General features: G+C 38.9%; 1 protein-coding gene across 1 annotated transcript; it reads right to left on the reverse strand.

Annotated features, from left to right (window-relative positions):
* Positions 1–7,660: 7,660 nt before the first annotated feature.
* LOC139144057 (EF-hand calcium-binding domain-containing protein 3-like) lies at positions 7,661–18,024 on the reverse strand. Its single transcript, XM_070714703.1, has 8 exons — positions 17,533–18,024; positions 16,927–17,070; positions 14,778–14,849; positions 13,420–13,543; positions 12,693–12,826; positions 11,170–11,360; positions 9,341–9,514; positions 7,661–8,102 (listed from the first exon to the last, which is right to left on the reverse strand). Exons 1-8 carry the CDS (start codon positions 17,909–17,911, stop codon positions 7,896–7,898), a joined length of 1,425 nt encoding a protein of 474 aa, XP_070570804.1. The 5' UTR covers positions 17,912–18,024; the 3' UTR covers positions 7,661–7,895.
* Positions 18,025–19,339: the final 1,315 nt, after the last annotated feature.

Here is a 19,339-nt window from a genome sequence, read left to right on the forward strand (position 1 = left end):
TAACTCTATTAATCTTACTTACGGTTCGTCATGAGTTGATTATTAATGCTCTTATTTGTATGGAATGAGCAATGCTGATGGTGACAAACGAAGTGAACTTGCCTGACTGTCTGCAGACGACATCTGCCTCAGATATTGACCACCAAACCAATGTGTCACAAATTCTTGCCCATTCTGTGTATTCACCGTCATTCACCAATACCTCAACGATACCATCGTATGGACTACGTCCGTGTACAAAACGCATCGTTTCTACAGGCGGGAGAAATCAACTGTTGTTGTGAATATTAATATCATGCAGAGTCAAATTTTCGTCATATTTATGTCATCTTTTATGTGTTTCTTGGGGGAAGGGGCTTGCGTCACAAAAATCTGAGCCATGCTTGCAACCGAAAAGACAGCCCTTAATAGTTCAATTAACAAAATAAGGTCCGCATTCATGGAAAAAGTAAATTGTCAGATTTTCGATCGAGTATTTCTTAATGAACGTAGGGCTTTACATTGATTGACATACACAACGTTCAAGCTAGACCGTTGTTCATGACAATTATATTTCTTCTCAACACGTACTGAGAGGAGAAAACCTATAACTATATGTCTCTGTACACGATTGAACTTATTGACACTACACATGCCTTGATCAATAGCATAACATAACCCCATTACTCCCTCGTAAAGATAGATTTGACCCTATACGGTCTTCGAGTACGTAAGCTTATGCATTACTATGTTCATTCAACGTTTCAACGTGCAATTTTTAAACACAATTTTCTCACCAGTAAAAAGATACTAAATGTAAGATACTGCTACGACAAATGCCTCAGTATCCTACACGGACGCAATGTCATCTATCCACTGCCTTGATCTTCAAACCTTACTGACATGTATTATTACTTATATTGAGTTCATATCAATAACGATGCTTTAAATCAACAGATACTTATTACACTTTTCTTAGTGGCAGTCTTCGATTTAAAGCCGTGAATTTTTCAACGAGTCATCCGCACCGCCCGTAGATTTTTCTTTCGATCACGAATTCAGGCAAGATGTGCTTGCTGTACAGCGAAAGCTTTCACCGTATTTTTCAGTCGGAAAGGTTTGGCCCCGACATCGCCTCATTATAATTATACATCAGTTTAACTCTTTCTAAGAATTGCGTGTATCACAGACATGCGACAACTAGGAAAACGATACGAAAACTAGACTCCCAAATGTCTAGGTACATGTAATATACGTATATTGCCATTGAAGGAAATTTAATCCTCTGATTTGGGATATGCGATAAACCTTAACAAACTCATACCCTACACACAAACAGAGAAATAAAAGTGTAACTTTACCTTCTGACAGAAAACACCCTGCAAAGAAAGCAACGATGAAGATGGCGTTTCCCATGAAAAACATCGATGTCGTGTCTTTCATCATGTTGCTCTTTGTTCCAACTTCCGATCCAATGCTACAGGCACAGCAAAAGTTTATGGTTTGAATGCACGACGGATGTGTCGTGAAATCATTAAATAAGAATTCTTCATGCGTTCGAGATTTGCTGTGATAACTTGTACAAGCCAGTACAAGGCTCTGCATCTCTCCACGATACACAGAACTATATATGTTGTTGTAACGGCTTGTATCAGTAGGAAATTGGAAATTCAGCGGAGGTGTATCCGTTACAGAAATGAATCCTTTCAAATCTAGTTCCGCAAATCGTAAACTACTTAGTATGCAATGAGACAAATGAAGACTGTTTTGGTACGTTACAAATAGCCTTATTTTCACCAAGTCCAAACTATGCAATGTCACATTGGTCTTTTTGGTCTTTATTTAGCCGTAAACGGATTTAAGTTGAGAAGCTTGCTGTATAAGGTGTCGTTTGCTGATAGTATTTAAATGGAAATAAAAAAAACACGTCAAGAAATAGTCAGAGTAAGCATAGGAAAGATGTTCCATCCATTATTGCGGCGATTTGCTTCCTTGTTTCGTTTGTATGGCTTAACTTTAAAAAATCATTAAAATGATAAGGAAAAAATCTGACACCTGTCACACAGAAGTTATTTTTTATAGGAAAGCAACTGAAGATCTAGGACTTCGAATTACCGATGGTGATGGGTATTATACGTACAGTGCTGAAAACAACGGAAACCGATGACCAATGCGATAGAGAAACACGAACAGGTCGCTGGCGTGGTCGACTGTATGAAGCTTGCAAGCAATATCAAATATATCAGGCCGGCTATACATCAGCATCAGTACCTGTATGTGTGTTGACCGGCGACATCATCAATGTTTCATCTGGCAGTGGGAGCATATAGTAGAAATTAGACATTACCGAGAGAAAAATATCTATTCAACCGACCCGACCGAGCTGCAAAGATTTAACCCATTTCACAATTTTGTTTGGTGGGGTTTTTTTGTTGTTGTTGTTTTGGTTTTTTGGGGTTTTTTTTTGGAAGAGATATGCTCTTGCTCGTCCATTATACACAAGCTGTAGAAGTGATGACAAGAAAGCCATTTTAGACAGCAAGTGACCGTGTCAAGAAAAAAGACGAGAAACACATAACATGTTCACTTATGCCAGAATGCACGACTACAAAAACCACAAATATATATGCTGCATGTTCTTTATAAAAAACTAATAGAAGTTAAATCTATTTGGTACAAGTTGCTACTCAATATAAGGGGAATTATAAAAAAAAGTTTTTGAAACAGAAACTCTAAAAAGCAAAACAAAAAAACAATTCAAGAAAAAATTACAGACCTAACTAATAAAGTCTGAAACAATTCTGTATGTTGACCACACAGTTATTTTTCCGCCTTAAGAATAACAACACCGATCTACTTGAAATATGGGGTAACACTGATGATTGACACCAATATATTCACGTCAAATGTGAAGTGTTTATTGAGAATTACCCTATAGCCTCGGAACTTCAACGGTACAAAAGGAAACAGTGACGATACAGTCATCGGAACTACGCTCAAAGGTCGTATGGGACCCATACGACCAATGTTAATACTGTATCCAAGGTAGATGGCGATTGGTGAAAGTCAAAACATGTCTGTCAGAATCTACATCGTATAATTTAATTTTGCAGCTAAGATGATGAGGTGAATCTAGATATCGTGCATGAAATACATTGTTTGTAAACAAGAAACTCGCGCAGGCGCAGTTCCGACGACGGTTTCCCTTTAACATCGTGTCTAAACAGTCATTGATCGGGCTGTGAGTGATGCACGTAAAGTGAAGTATGGCTGATCCCCGGATATAATGAGACCCATAATCGTTCAGGTCCCTAACGTAATACCCGTAGTTTTTCCATCACTACAGCAAATCTACGACTATATTGAGTACATCACTATCTTATTAAGGTAGTATGCTCCTCCAAAGGTGAAGACTTGAACTTTTGCTCAAACTTTCCTCAATAAACCTTTAAACCATTCTTTTACCAAATCAAGAATAAAATCAGGGTTCACCATACAAAATTTGGTACCAGCGAAACAAATTACCTAAGATTTACCTTTGCAATTCAAGATGGCCGCCATCACTGTGTTAACTCTGCAAAAACAGGTAAAAGTTTCAATTTTCGAAAAACTGAGACGATGAAAATATTTCTCACTCCAAGAGCTTTAACATGAGCTCCCATAATTGGTAGAGCAGAAAACAATTGTAAAAAATTGAGAGTCTGAATATCTGTCCCTGAGGCGCATTCTACCTTAAACAAGATGTAGGGATGGCAACTTGCATTGCGTCGGAAGAGGATTTGTTCACAGATACTTGTAGACTCTCCACAGTCGCTGTGCCTTGTTTTGTGCGCGCCGCGCCGCGATGGGCCTGCATTCGAACTTGAAGGCTGTGCAGCTGTGAGCACGCGCTGCCAGACACAGCGACTGTCAGTTCTTGCAAGTATATGAATATTCATAAGGGTAGTGATGTCAAAAGAAACATCTATCTAACTGAGCGGAGAGAATATAAACAAGTAGCTGGTAGACCTATATACGCGGTATGTTTTTATTTTTCATTTTGATTTTATTTGGCTATGCTACCTGTCATTTTTGTCGTGATTAACGGATGTGTGGAGTTCTATAAAGTACCCGGATCAGGCATAAATCCGACGCGTCGCTTGCAAGAACGTCCAGACCCTGGGATTCGCGTCGCGTCTCTGAAGGGCGCGCGCGTGTTCCAACAGGGAAGAACGCGAATCGCAGGGTCTCTGCCAGACTAAGATACTTGTTGTGATAGGGAGCTGAAACTGACGTTGACGCGCAAGCGTGCTTATTGTTTGGGTGTACGTAAAGCACACAGCAAAAATGCAGCAGCCATGGAATGGCCATAAACCGTTCCTACCTACAGACTAGTGTAGGTAAACATTGGTATCCACAGTACGACGTGACTGCATAAGTTTCTCGATCCCGGGGAAGTGAAAAAACGTTTACGGAAAAATCATTTGACCTATGTGATGATGAAGGAACATGTTAGGAAACATTTGTCAGCAAACAGGAATATGATGTGGCGATGCCTGGCAGTGATGTATGCTTTTAACGGTTCCAAATATTTCATTTTTCGACATCGATATTGGATATGAATCTACTATACTTTACATCCACTGGCTGTGTTTACGAGCCGCGAGAAACCACATTGCAATCGATTTCCAGGCCAGTGGGAGCGAGAGATTAATTTTCATAATTAGTAGCAGAAAATCTCCAATACTCCAACGGCTTTATCGCAGAGTGTTTTGCTTGTTTCAGAATACATTGTTTTTCTAATTCGTATTGTATGCATTTCGATTTCTTTGGCGCTTGAAGCACTACAGTAGTGGCTGACACCTTTTTAGGGGATAATTTTAGCGGAAAATTTCAAAACTTTTTGAAGCATTGTAATGATATGAGTTTTCTCAACATCGCACGTCAATCAAATTGAAAGTTAGTATTAATGTTAAGTTTGAGAGGGTGACAATAGTTGCGTATATGTGACACAGTGAGTGATGAGACAATGACTGTGTCTTATATCAATGAGGCAAATCATGTGACCGTGAGCGGAGAAGTAATGATAGCGCAGTTTGTAAACAGTCACAATAATGTACACGCACCCGAAATAAGTTACCCCGATCTTGTCCAAAAGACGATGCCGTGTATCAGAGCTCACACGTGTCATCTAACTGTCAAGGTGATATGATCTTCAATACCACTGCCCCAAAAGTTCTCAACTTATTATGTTAAAAAACGCCTTCTGATCAAGGAATTATGCAAAACTTGCACATGTTCAGGTTGAATGCCGGTCGGGGACAAATACTTGAGTCTCATTTTGGTCCAGCCCTTGTTAGGGCTCGTTGTTTTGAAGCTCTTTGAGAAAGTGAAGTTTTTCACCAGCTTATTTTTATAGAAATTAGAAATTTTACATTTTTTATTGACTTAAGACAGAAATGTCGGCCATATAAACCATTCTTTTAGTACCAAAGTCTGCACGCCTACGGTGACTCCCGCTGTTTTTTATTCTTGATTTTGAAGGGGTATTATTAAGTCTCCTTGATAAAGTTCGAGTACAATTTGAAGACTTATAATTTCGAGGCGCGTACTGCTTTAAACAGTTGATACTTTGAGGTATCGAAATCGTTCTGATAGCAGACAGGACTTCGTATTTGTTACATTTGAGGCGATTACTGTTACCAGTACTGGTGGATTCCTTTGCAAAAGTTAAAGAATCTGTCCCAGAAATCAAACTTGAACTCTTGGTTCTGCGTCATTGTGTCTACACTCAAAACGGAGTGCCAGGTTTTGAAAGTTTCACTTGAATCAAACATGCTGTACGCCAGCATCTATTTTTTTTTATTTATTTATTTGTTTAGTCAATCATTCAACGGGCGCTAGCCCATTTACAGGATGAGGTACCCATAACTCACTAACCCCCAATGGAGCACTGAGGAGTAAAGTGCCTTGATCGGGGACACAAACCAGGCAAGCTAGAGTCTCGAATTCACCGTCTCCGACAGTGAATCCGCTACTCTGGATCTACCGGGACTTGAACCGGGTCTCGAACTCACCATCCGCCAATAGCGAGTCCGTTACCATACCACTGGACTGGTCCACGGTGCTTCGACAAAAGTAGGCTTCTATTTGATCATCTTGTCGGTGTTTTGGTAGAATAACGAAGCGGGAAGTTCACAAAGCCTACTTTCCGGGGATCATCAGGATCGAGTATCTGTCCTACTTAATAACAAAATCAACATATCGACTGTATGTGTAAACTTTATAAGTGAGTGAATGGGGGAAGGCCCTTCTTCTCCAATGATGCCCGTTTTGCGGAAGCAAGATTAGCTATAAAGTCCATGGTTGATGGTTGGGGCATGCAAAATGTGACCATTTGCCCAACGTAAGGAGGGCAAATTGTCATCTACCTCGAGGGTACATAGTCTCTTATTTGGGTTATAATCATTTTTTTACTTGCCTCTCTTACATATTTTTCCGTCCTAAATTTTGGCTTTACATACAAATGACAATCATTTGCTTTATTTCCATGTTTAACAAAAATCTGTTGAAAACAATAGAATGATTTTCATCATCGAACGGTGCAATGATACATTTAAATCATGTTATGCGGTTTATCAAAATTTTTATCCATAAAACACTATTTCCTATGTGAAAGATGTCATTTCATCATTTTTAAATCCAAAAGTTGTCAGGTTGAAAATAATGAGGCATGTAATATATAATTATGAAGTTTGTAACGATCGAGCATGGACAATGAATGACGTCTGGAAGGAACACGTTGCCTATAACGACCAGGAGCGTCAATACGGGTGAGCTCAATCTCTTGCAGGTAACCCATTATGAGATGCACAAACAAATGTTGATTCCAGAAGAACTGCAAGTTTTAATTTATTTTTTTTTGCCAATCTGGGAATGCTCTCTATTAGATTCCCAGAAAACCAATCACTTTGTTGACTAGGCGGGAATTTAGGTCAATCTTCCCCCTGTGTGCTTTGGCATATATAATCCCTCATTTTATCTCGGCAAAACGAAGAGAAACAATCCATGTATTGTTTAACCCTTTCACCACAATGGTTGACCCAAACCCATCGTTATCAAAGGAAAGTGTAGACCTGTGAACAGGGAATTGAAGGTGAACGGGATAAGTCCTCGTGTGAAATATCTGTTCTTTTTTTTTTGAACAGAAGTGCAACTAACACCAGTTGATTCAGGGTCAGAGGGTTTTAAATTCGGTAGTCGGGTTACTGGAAACTCATATTTATTGTATGGCCTTACACCACGGTATACACCGACCTTGAAATCAACACTTAGGCCCATACTTTGCTAGTGGGAACTATAAAATAATCAGTCTCGTACTAAAAAATCAAAAAAGTCTGCGGTTTCTGTGCAAACTGTATCAGAGAATCATATTCGGCGGAAAAAGCACGACTTTTGAACTAATGCTCAGGTAATGGTTATTGGAAATTAAAATAAAACTACGGCTGTATGCTGTATTGTAAAATTAAAAAAAAAGACGTCTGTATGAACACGATCCACCCTCTGCGAAGATTGTTCGGTTCAAGATAGAGCAATATCTAGAGAAAAACGAACAAAATGTCATAGCTGTTGTCAAGTCTTGTCGGATTAGTTAGCAAAAAATAAACGCTTTTACAGAAGTCTTAAAGTGGAGAAACGCTGTGACTCTATTCAGTTCATTTATTGTACAACACAGTTCAATTCCACGACAGACTGCTTCAAAAATCGCAGTATTTTATGACCGTTCTTGAATTATAACTCAAGATACGACAAGCTGAAAGATACAGTAGAAATGACGGGGCTGAAAACGTACAAATGTCCCCGCTATTGAGCACACAGAACAATTGAATTCCACAGTTAGTTATGAGTGACGTGGGAGGGCGCCCGTCATGAGCCGATCAGTGTCCGTTAACCAGTAGATCACAAGGTTTACAAAGATGGGTGTAGTGTTCAGCGGACGAGTAGGCACAGAAAACTTTCTTAAAATGGTCAAGAAGTAATGTTGAAGGAATCTGAGACGGGTACAAGCTTCTCCATAGTTTGATAGCTTCGTTCCTTTTCATGGAGGTCATGTGTTTGTAGTATTCCTTTGTCGCTTTGTCGACCTGAAAATACATAAAGGATATATTTTAGGACATACAAAGTGTGTCAGTGTGTTATGGTTGGTTTCGCATCATGTTACTATCGTGGAATTAAGGTTGGTTTCGTATCATGGCTACCATTGTGGACTTACGGTTGGTTTCGTATCATGGTTGCTATTGTGGACTTATGGTTGGTTTCGTATCATGGTTGCTATCGTGGACTTATAGTTGGTTTCCTATCATGGTTACTATTGTGGACTTATGGTTGGTTAAGTATCACCGTTACTATTGTGGGTTTATGTTCATACATAGCCCTGCCGAGATGAAATTGAGCTTCACCGATATATCTTGAATATTTCATTGTCTAGGTTCTCTCTGAAGAGATCAGTGTCGCGAAAGGGTTCATTGCGTCTGAGATTCGGATCTGATGAAATTATTGAAAAGTTTTGTTTACCGTTTGAAACCTAACTTTTCCTTTTGTACTCTATTGCAATTGACTCAGTGCAGAGCACAACTATAGTTTGATTTCAGAGTCCCCTAAATGATTTATCCGTTTTCATCGCATTGGTAAAACTGTGTCGTCTGAAAATTGCGTAGTTTATTTGGAAAGACTAAGGTGAAATAACCGAGAAAAACTTGGCAATATCAAGGATGTGCAATTTCGGCATCCCCCTCACTCCTGTCTTGGCGACTAAGGTCAAGATATGTTGTAATATCAACGCCAGATTCAAATTAAAGTACGCTGTGGACGTTCACATGTATTCTACCTCCCTGGTGTATATACAGCGATCTGATTGGTCGAGAAGTGAAAACAATCGTGCTATATTCGAAATATAGCACGCTTCGAACACGCGCGAACTCTCATCTTTTCAACTGCTTTTCAGACATTTTATTCCGGAATTTCAATACACTGTTATGATACAATAGCAGGAAACCATCACAGCAACGGGTATATCACTCTGTTTTGACCAGTTCACTCCATATATACACTCGCTATCGCTCCTGCACATATCTCGAGAACTGGTCAAATCTCGTGGTATATCGTCGCTCGGTGTGGTTTATTACTAAATTGCATGTGCGACTGTAAATTATCAACACCTCCTGGCCAATTATTATCGTTATTTTGAGATATCTGCATGGTTGTTGGTTTTAAGTAAAACGGCTTCGGTTCGATTGTGACTTGGGCGATTCCATTAATGATTAGGTCTATGCTATTTCTCTGTGAAGGTCACCTTCCCGATATGCTGAGTACCAACACTTACGCTCTTTCTGATTTTAGGCAAATCGTCATACGTCAGAACTTCGTTCTTTTTATGCAGAGTCGGCAAGTGGAATTCGGCAACCTTCAGACGCTGGTGAGTTGCGCCAAGTCGGGGTGTGTACCGTACTCTTGTCTGTGCATTGGGTGCATTTTTCGACCGAGGGTCTCTGGAATTCTGTGGGAATAAAATTAATTGGTACATGAACCAAAGGTGGTATGATTAAAATAGAAGATTTGCAGATAGTCAGCATTTGATGGTTGAAGTGTATCCTCTGCGCATGTCTACTGCTGAACTTTCAGTCAGATATTCTGACTTGTATAGATATTGGTGTATACGTATAGCTGACATAGCTTCAACAAGTTAACTGTCTCGATGATGAATGAAATATACAATTAAAAAATAAATCCATATTCAAAAAGACAAAACAGTATTTGTGTCTCGTATTCTGTCGTTTACAGTTCTATGGTTCTATGATTTCTTGCAAAGCCCACCGTGACGGTCACTCAACATACGCCATTGACCCTCGCTTTGATCGATTGCCTATCGATCGATCGTTTGACTTACTGCCAATAAAATGATTGTTTTAGGGGCAACATCAAAAGTTCAATGAAGGATAAAAAACTTAATTCTTTTAGTTTGGGGGTGGGGGGGTTTTGACCTAAAAAAGTTTCTATCCTACAAATCGATTTAAGGTAAAAATTGCCAGGGGAATGAATATTTTGAAAAAATAGAGCAGAAATGCACACTTTCGTGTTGAATCCAGCGGAGGGAGTTGTTTTAACACGGTGCAGAGCTGCACCTGGCCTAGTTAGTGTAAACAATGCAGGCTGTTGGCTTCTGTTGCACCATAGATGGTAGTTTCTCTACTGTTTCTGGTTGCACTCGGAATTTATTTTTAATTATATCTTGCTACATTTCTGGTGCATGTGTAGTCCGCCTGAATGGAGCAGTGTGAACTGAGTTGTTACAACCACCAGGACAGATGAGATAAATTTTATGCCTCTGGAAGGAGAAACCTGGACTGTATTGTTGTTGTTCTTGTTCATTCATTGATAAACTTCAAGTTTGTTGTTAGTATGTTGTATTTACATTGGATGAAACACAAAGTGTGTTCCCAATCTTAAGCCCCACTAGCTGTATCTTTTAGCATTATTTTTATGATTTTACTTTCAAACTAAAATAAGTTTGTGACAATGTAGTCATTTAGGTCTGTGTACACACTGCCGGGGCTATATATGCAATTTTGAACAAGATAAAGATTACACTGCGATTAAATGTTCGCCCAAACATTAAATCACAGCCCCATGCAGAAAAGCTAAAACCCTTGATACTATGCATATCTGCATTTAAATCTTCATATAAACTGCACAGCGTAGTCCAAACTGTAATCCACAAGGGTGAATGTTTTCAACTATGACATTCTATGTTCTGATTCCTTTTTAATTTATTAATTTTTGAAAATGCCAGGAAATCAAAATGACCGTTAATAAAATTTTAATTTACATGTCAAATGTTTCTGAAAGGAATGGTTTCCTAATGCAGTAAAAGCTCATATCTCTTCAGAGGGTAGATTTCAGAGAGGAAAGAATAGGTAGATAATTTGACGTCAACAAATTTCAAGAGTTACAGCTAGTGGGGCCTTAACGATGCATTACTTTATTTCACCCCTAAATTGACTGATCCTTAGCTTCGCTTTACATAGATAGAGCCTGGCAACAGGTTCAATATAAGTCAATTAAGTTTCTAGGGGGGTGGGGGGGGGGGTTTGGGGGGAAACTAAGGGAATTAAGTTTTTTATCCTACATTGAACTTTTGACGTCGCCCCTTACCTTGGACCTGTTGGCAGAATGGTGTGGATTGCTGTAGGGATTGCCACCGAGACCGGAACGGTCATTATTGTGCCTGAAATTGACACGAAGTGTAATGCGCCCTCTGTTGCATCGACGAGGAACTGGTCTCGGTTTCTCAGGAGTTATGAAGATGTGCAGGGGCTGTGCGTACGGACTCTTCTCGTTTTGTCCTTGAATTCATCAGAAATGTAAGAATTACTGCTCATTATACATTGCTAATATGATACTTCATCTATCAATTGATAGATCTCAAAATCCGACATCCTATACATTACCGTCACACCTTCGTGCACTTCAGTCACTTGATAATTTTAAAGTAGGTTTAAAAACTTACCTTTTAAGTCATTTTACACATGAGTATTTTTATATGCTTACGTATTTTAACCATCCAACGATTTTTATAAGTGGTTACTTTTATTGAACATTTTATTGTTGTCATCTTTCATTTTCAATGTAAAGCGCATTGAGATTTTTAAATATGTAATGCGCTATATAAGAAATAAAGATTGCGATTATTATGACGTCATGAAAGGGACACAGACCGAAACACCGACGGTTACAGATTTGGAAGCACTGTGCAACTTCTAGACTCTTTCCAGATAAAGTCATTCACAATCAGCATAAAATAATCAACTTAATACCCAGATGGTCACTTTGACAAAGTGTTATGACATCCATGATTGCTGTAAAAATATTACTATATTTAAGCAACAAAGCACACCCAGCGACGGTCTACCACGAGATTTTAAACAGTTCACCACATATATGCACCAGCGATAACGAGTGCATATATGAAGTGTACTGGTCAAAATCGAGTGGTATACTGTCGCTGGGTGTGATTTATTGCTATTATAACAGTATATTGAAATTCTGGCATGCAACGTCAAAAAAAGGACCTTTGCTCCAGCCAAGAGCTCACGCGTGTGCCAGCCGTGGTGTATCGCGAATATACCATGGTTCTTTTCTCTTCTCGACCTATCAGATCGCTGTAGTTGCTCCATTAATATACTGGTATGATATTATCATATATATCTTGCTTTGATAAGGCTGTCAAATTATGATAAGGCCATTTAAAGAATATTCTTTGTTTGCCGTCCTTGGATTTTTCAAAAACTACCAGCCAGCCAGGGGAAAAACAAATACACACAAAAAACATAAGTGTATTGACATAAGCTCAATTTTCATTTGGTTTCTTTTGGAAATATAATATTTTTATTTGTAATAGTGTTAAAATTGTTTTTGTTTCTTAATTTTCTCTGAAAACCTACCAGCACGCGGACGGCAAACAAAACCTTATCGAATGTTACTATCGTTTTAAGTTTTTAAAAAAATTTGTGCACAATAGTTGCAATTTTCATCACTTTCTTGCATCAAGGTAAATTTCAATAAAGGGTTGGTCACGTTTTTGATTCGGTTTTTGACAAAATTTGATCATGTAGGATCAGAACTATATCGTTTTTGTGAAATTTATTCAGTTTGTTTGAAGTAAACACCGCTCTCACCTGCATTGCTTCTCTTCAGATGTTCAAGATGCATCACTAATTGTTTCTCAGTTAGACCAATCAGTCTCGCTCCAGCAGCGTAGTGACCGACGACGTGGGGTATTTGAGCTTTCTTGTACTTCGTCTTATAGTACCTGTTAATTTGTTTTAAAAAAGAACATTTGTATTGACGGACAGTTTTGGCTATTGACTGTCTTTCTTTCACAAAATAATTTATCGACTCACGATATCTGTTTTGTTCGGTAAAGCTGTAAAGCATTTGATGACAGATGTGTTACACTGCCCTAAGTATTCAACATTTACGATTGTGTGTTTTACATTTGATTGCTTGGCGCAATGAGCGGCATCAACATCGTTACGCCATCGCCTGACTTGTGCCGATGCAAGTAGCTTGTTCATGGACAAACCATTCCGTTTATAAACTGCTGAAATACATAACACTGACATGATTGGCGCCAAAATGTAACAACGTTTATGCCAAGAAAACAAGAATTTTGGTTTGTCGACAGATCAAGTTTTCGACCTACGCATACGGTACCTATAATATAAGATAAAATGCAGCTTGTTGTCATTAGAAACTGATTCAAATCCGTGTGAATATTAAGAAATGTTTATGCTGAGTGTACCTAACAATACCTTAAATTCTTCGTGTTGGCACTTTCAAATGCTCCTTGTAGCAATCATTCCGTGATGAAATGCTTGTTGCAGATCTGGATGTGCAACTTACCCGACAATTTCGTCCATAGCCTGCAGGGCAGACTTTTTCATAAACTGTGTCAACGCATCGAATAGCAGCGTCTCTCTGGCAATGCCCTGAGTGTTGTCTTTAGGAGGACCTTCGTGGCTCTCAACTGAAAAGAATATTATATCGATAATCGATGTTAACGTGACAATCCCTTACTGTAATCAATGAAAGATGCAATTATCTGATGTGTACGACCTCGCTGTATAAAACGCAAATAATTGCAAGTGCACTCGGTAAACAACGAAATATCAAAACGGCGACCTCCTCTTTAATAAGCCATCATCCTCTCTCCTCTCTTTAAAAAAGAGAAAAACCAAATAACTATCGCGAGAGAATGAGAATCGGAATATTCAAGTCAACCTGAGTAAATGACGCCCTCAACGATAACATTGAGTAGAACTTGGTTCGGTTCAATACACTATAAATCACTTGGCCATTTAGGACACACGAACGAATAGAAAGGCCATACTGCTGCCAGGTCGTAGGCGTCCTTCCTCTCACAAAAAAATCAGACAATATTACCTACTTATAGTCAGTTTAACCTAATCAGATATAGGAGAAACTCAGCGCCTCAGGAACAAGGAGCAAGACTGACGATAAATTCAACTATCGATGTGATCTGAATTAGCGCTGGTTTTTCAAGGAAAGTTTGCACAGGTTTCGCTTATGCGAAAATTGTTCCATGGATGATAAAACGCACTCAGCCTATCAGTAAAATAACCTCTTATTTTATTAATTTTTATGAATCAGTTTTTCACGATAACGAAAATAACTTGTACCGGAACAAATCGATAGGAGATTAAAGGCACGACTGGTAATATTTCATTATTTTTTGTCATATTAGGAGTATTTTTTTTCCTAACCTGTGTTACAACACAAAGTATAAATCTTCCTAAACTGTGTTACAACACAAAGTATAAATCGTGCTAATTTATCGCCTGAAGGACAATGGTATTGCTGACAAATGAATTCTACTCCAGACATGAATTCAGTTTTCAACAAGTGCATTTAAAATCACACACATGCAGGCCGTCGACAAAATGTACACTGGGCATTTTGACATTTTTTTCACTTTGACATGAATTTGAAATAAAAGAGACGAGAAACCGTACTTTACTAACAGAACTAAAACAGTGGAAATACACCAAAGGTTACATTTTATAGAGCTTTCAAGAAAAGAGATTGATTGCGTCTATCTATTTCTCAATACACAAAGTATTAAATACCACAGGCAATGTTAACCTTCGGTTGTCTCCAAGTACATGCAAGCCTTGCTGGTGTGGTGTATATTTGGCCGCATTACAGCCCCATAGGATTAAATATTACTCATCTGTACTTACCAAAACTTTCAAGGAATCTCTCTGTGTTTGTCATCAACGTCAAAAACTCTTCAAAATCGATTTCTCCATTACCTGGAAGGCGCAATATTAAAAAAGAACACACAGTCAGCATTACAGTCGACCTTGAAATGGATGCTCCGCATGTAGAAATTCGTGAAGATTATAGCAAGTCAGTGAACGTTGCTTGATGGAACCACTGCCACAAAGTTGATACAACAACGTTACACTGGTACAGTCAATGTAAGTAATGTCCATTGTCTATTTTTGGTTTTACACTCTTAATTTTTGAAGAGTCATTTATCGTTGAACTTCAATTAAAACATAAAAATAATATAAATTTTAAATGTATATTTACTTTTGTCCCTGGAAAATATACCCGTAGCATATTTTTCTCTTTCCCTTCTGTCTTATATTTAAATACATTTGGACCTTAATGTCTCAGAAAATCTAAAAACGATCTTTTACGTTCGGAGTTAAATCAAACATCAATAATCTTAATGGCCCATGTTAAAAAGTAAAATGTGGGTTAATTTAAGCTTTGGAAAGCACACCGATAAAATGTCGCCGATACACTGAGTAATGATAATGTAGACTATATATTAGCAAAAGTTACATGTAGAATTCAGCCTGAGCTTCAGCCGATGGACGTCGTACAACCTTTGCACATGTGTAGCGCATTTCTAAATAACTGCTCCGATATTAATTTATAACACGCCATATGCTCATTGCCTGTCGCGCGATTCGCCAGAATACGTCACGTGACGAGAAAATAGATACGTTCAGTTCCCACTGAATCGACAAAAGTGACGTAAGAGGGTATTTGTGAATAACTATTTCCCTAGGGAAAAAGTTTATCGGCAAATTTGGAAAAGTGCTCGGTCACGTGACCATACGAGCAGTGTCGTCTGCAGCTTTGAAACAATGGCGGGTGACTTGAACGTGTTGGGCGCTATGCATGAGCGACGAGCTTTACTCTAAAACAGCAAGATTTTCCATTCCAACAGCATAGCAACTTGAACAGCGCGTCGATGACAGAGATTCAAGTGCAACCAAGGATATTGCTTGGTAAGCTTTGGATATTTTTGTTAAGAAATTAGTATTACTGTTACCGCTGTAGAGAAATCGCCAAGTAAACTTGTCACGATGGATTGTTGCAGCCCATAACATCATTAAAAACTATAACATAATGAAATCATATATAAAACACCTATAACCTGGTCTTTATTCGGGCTATAGCGCCCGGTTATTGCCCCTCGTGGCCGTACGTTACCGGAAATACATCGCTATATCCATCGGCCTCGGGGAATAGCGATGTATTTCTAAATACATATCTTTTTCCATTGCAAAGGCCTCGGCCTATCGCCCATGTTTCTGGGAAAGCAAACAGGTCGTCTGGGTAATAAATAGGCGCCCGCGCTATAGCCTCCATGACCAGGTACTAGGTGTTTTACAACGTCAACTATGGACAACGCTGTTGTCAGTTTGAAGATACACCGTACGAAATTAGTTGATATTTATGGAAATAAAACCATGCATTTCACGAAGTGAAATTAATAAAACTAATTATGTCAAGCAAACTTCTATTTTGACGACCTTCCTCACCATGCACTAGTTGTCGCAATTAATTATATAATGGTGTTTTGTTTACAAGATAACTATGAGAAGGCACTATACTAGTCATCCGTGTCGATGTTTTGTTCGGAAAACAGTGGACCTAAACGGATATGACTAGCTAGCAGCTGGACTGGCCCCCAGTTCCCTGGCTTTTCTCGTCAGTTGAGTTACATGCTGGCCAAGCCAAGGCGTTCACCCCACGATCTACGCAACAGCATACCATTGGCGCGACGGTCTGCTGTTGTTTAGTTCTCCAATTTATTATATGTTCTGATATGCCCACAAACTTCGAGCAAGTCTAATGACCAGCATTTATATAAGTAACACTAACTGTTAACAGCAAAAAAAAAAAATAGAACTCATCACACCACATATTAAATTAATTGGATCGGGGATACACACTGCAGTTTCGAAATTTCTTATTTCGATGGACCCCATCATACAATGAGTCAAGAAATTTACATTATGAAATCCAATCGCAGTGAATATTGTGATTAATTATCGTGTGCATTTAACCATTAGACAATCTAATTACCGTCGTTATCCAAGTTGTTCATGACATCCTCGATTTCATCACGACTCAAGTGTATGTCAACAGACCGCAAGGCCATTTCCAATTCCTCGGCATCGATAGATCCGCCTCCGTTGCTGTCAAATAAGTCAAATACCTCACGGAAAGCTTGATAGTGACGAAAGCAGAATGAAAAAATATATGGTCAATGGTTTAGTTATGAATTCTGACAATAACTCGTTGTTAGGAACTTAATAACGAAGACATTCATGTTGATTCAAGGAAATTCTACGGGCACGTGTTCTATCGAAATCAGATGCCTTAAATCTATTGATTATAGTATAGCTCAATCTATGAAAGATCTTCGCTCTAGCTCATCAGTATCCTGCTATAACGAGACTTAACTTTTGTTGAACTGGTTTATAAGTAAAATATATAGATAAATAACGAAATAAATATTTCCTCTTTGCATCTGCAGATTTCATATCTTTCTCTCGATTGTCTTTTGGTATATTCGCCACTTACATCGAAGCAACCAGAAACACTAGTTGCTTCTATGGATTTAGATTTATAATAATGTTGAGTTTGCTTCATGAAGAGAACAGCTTCATAAACAGACTAATACCATACCTTCAACTTGTCCCTTGGTGAGTCCGTGCTTTTCCTTCTTTTGTGCGGGCGCTTTCTTTTTCACTGCGATGCCTATCATTTCAGGCCCGTAACTCACACTAGTTTTCCGTAAACTTGCTCGCCTCGCGTTGCTTTGTCTCCGAAGCCCCGACAGTTTGTTCACTTTCAGCGAAGTCCTTCTGGTACGCGCTCTATCCGATACATTTTTGGCGTCATTTTCCCCGGCCACTGTGTTCGGTCTCTGAAAGCTAACCTGCGGCAACGGTGATATGGTGCTCTTCGACTCCTCCTGGATTGTGGAGGACGAGTGAGTTTCTGGGCACAAGTCAGGAACGAGAATGCCGCCACGGCGGTCTTGATCAATTTTGTTGCCTGACATGTTATTTTACCGGGATTTCGATGGACATAATCGCCGCAAAAAGGAATTTTACCGATGTGAATGGCTCTCCATCAGCGTCGCGTTACCGAGCACCCGCGAAGAGAACGCGTGCCGTCTTCCTTGACGCGTGACGAACGACCACGGCTGTGACGTCACAAACGTTCTTCGACTGCTGTCGGGCGTTGTCGAATCTGACCGAGCGACCATGATTGTCACTGTGACGAATCTGTCCGAGCCGGAAGCGTACTGTTGATATACCCACAGAGGTTAAAACAGAGCTCTGTCTCAGGGTTCACTGAAGAATTCGTTAAAAAAAATACGCCGTTTTGACAACCTGTGGTAATATCAGCGCAAAACCTAGATTTGACTGTTGTCTCGTGACGCTGAGGAGTCAGTGATATTGTGTACGCGTGTAGCCTATATTTAAAATAACGTCGATGTTGAGGCAGTATACATGTATCGTTGGAACTCACTCTCATGTGAAAAACGATTAATGAAAATAAAGAAGTTACTAGTAATATATGTTATGTGAAACCGGTATTCCATATGACCGGCGTCTAACTCCTCAAAAGACAAGTTTAAAAAAAATCCAAATCAATATAGGAAAAAGCAGATAAACTCCAAAAACAAAGATATCGTCGTTAATTGAATATTCCTTCCTATGAAAAACAAACTGATCATCACCTTAGACCAAGTTAATTATGCAAGCATGGATAATATCCTCTTATTCATTCGTCATGGAAGAACACTCTATGATCAACAGGTGGTTTTATTAGAGGGTACTATTTGATTAATATTGAGAGAACTCAAGCACGCACTGCCCCATTTGGTAATTTTTCAGTGCTATGAATAAATAAACAGCGTAAAATGCTGAACTTCTCAAATGAATTTCAAATCTACAGCTGAACGATCTAAAATCACCCTGGAGCAAACATACAGGTACCATTATTCAAGCAGAAACAATAGATTTAGACAATCCGGCGTAGAGGGCATACTACCCGGCAATGGGTGGCCGCGTTGAAATCTCATCCATAAATTCAGGATCTGTACTAAAATGACAATAACACCATAATAACTGTCTGTAAGAATCATCCGCTCACTGAGAACCCCCATGAGCAGATTTAAGGTACTATGTAAACTGATTTCGATCATGCCCATTTCAAGAGGAATATATAAGTTAAAATTTAAGTGGCATTTTGCATTACGAGTACATGCTATTAAAGGGCCATTAGCTGTACCTAATAATCTTTTCCACCATCTCAGGTTTTAATTCCAAGTAAGTTTCTTGCTCTATTCACCAAAGCATGTTGGGATACCCAGTATTCAGCTTGTCAACTCAGCCTGTACATGTGTAAACTGTATTGTTAATCATTGATGAAAAGTAAATTCTGGTCAGACTGGAATTCAAATATACACAAACAATAACGG

The sequence above is a fragment of the Ptychodera flava genome, chromosome 11 (genome assembly GCF_041260155.1).
Source record: "Ptychodera flava strain L36383 chromosome 11, AS_Pfla_20210202, whole genome shotgun sequence".
Lineage (NCBI taxonomy): Eukaryota > Metazoa > Hemichordata > Enteropneusta > Ptychoderidae > Ptychodera > Ptychodera flava.

Bases quoted from the DNA above. Each gene is read 5' to 3' on its own strand.
- LOC139144057 (XM_070714703.1), bottom strand. From the start codon at position 17,911: ATGTCAGGCAACAAAATTGATCAAGACCGCCGTGGCGGCATTCTCGTT. The intron at 14,850-16,926 runs GTAATTAGATTG...TGCGCCTTCCAG, and splicing joins GAACAACTTGGATAACGACG to GTAATGGAGAAATCGATTTT. The intron at 12,827-13,419 runs GTAAGTTGCACA...ACAAATTAACAG, and splicing joins GCTATGGACGAAATTGTCGG to GTACTATAAGACGAAGTACA.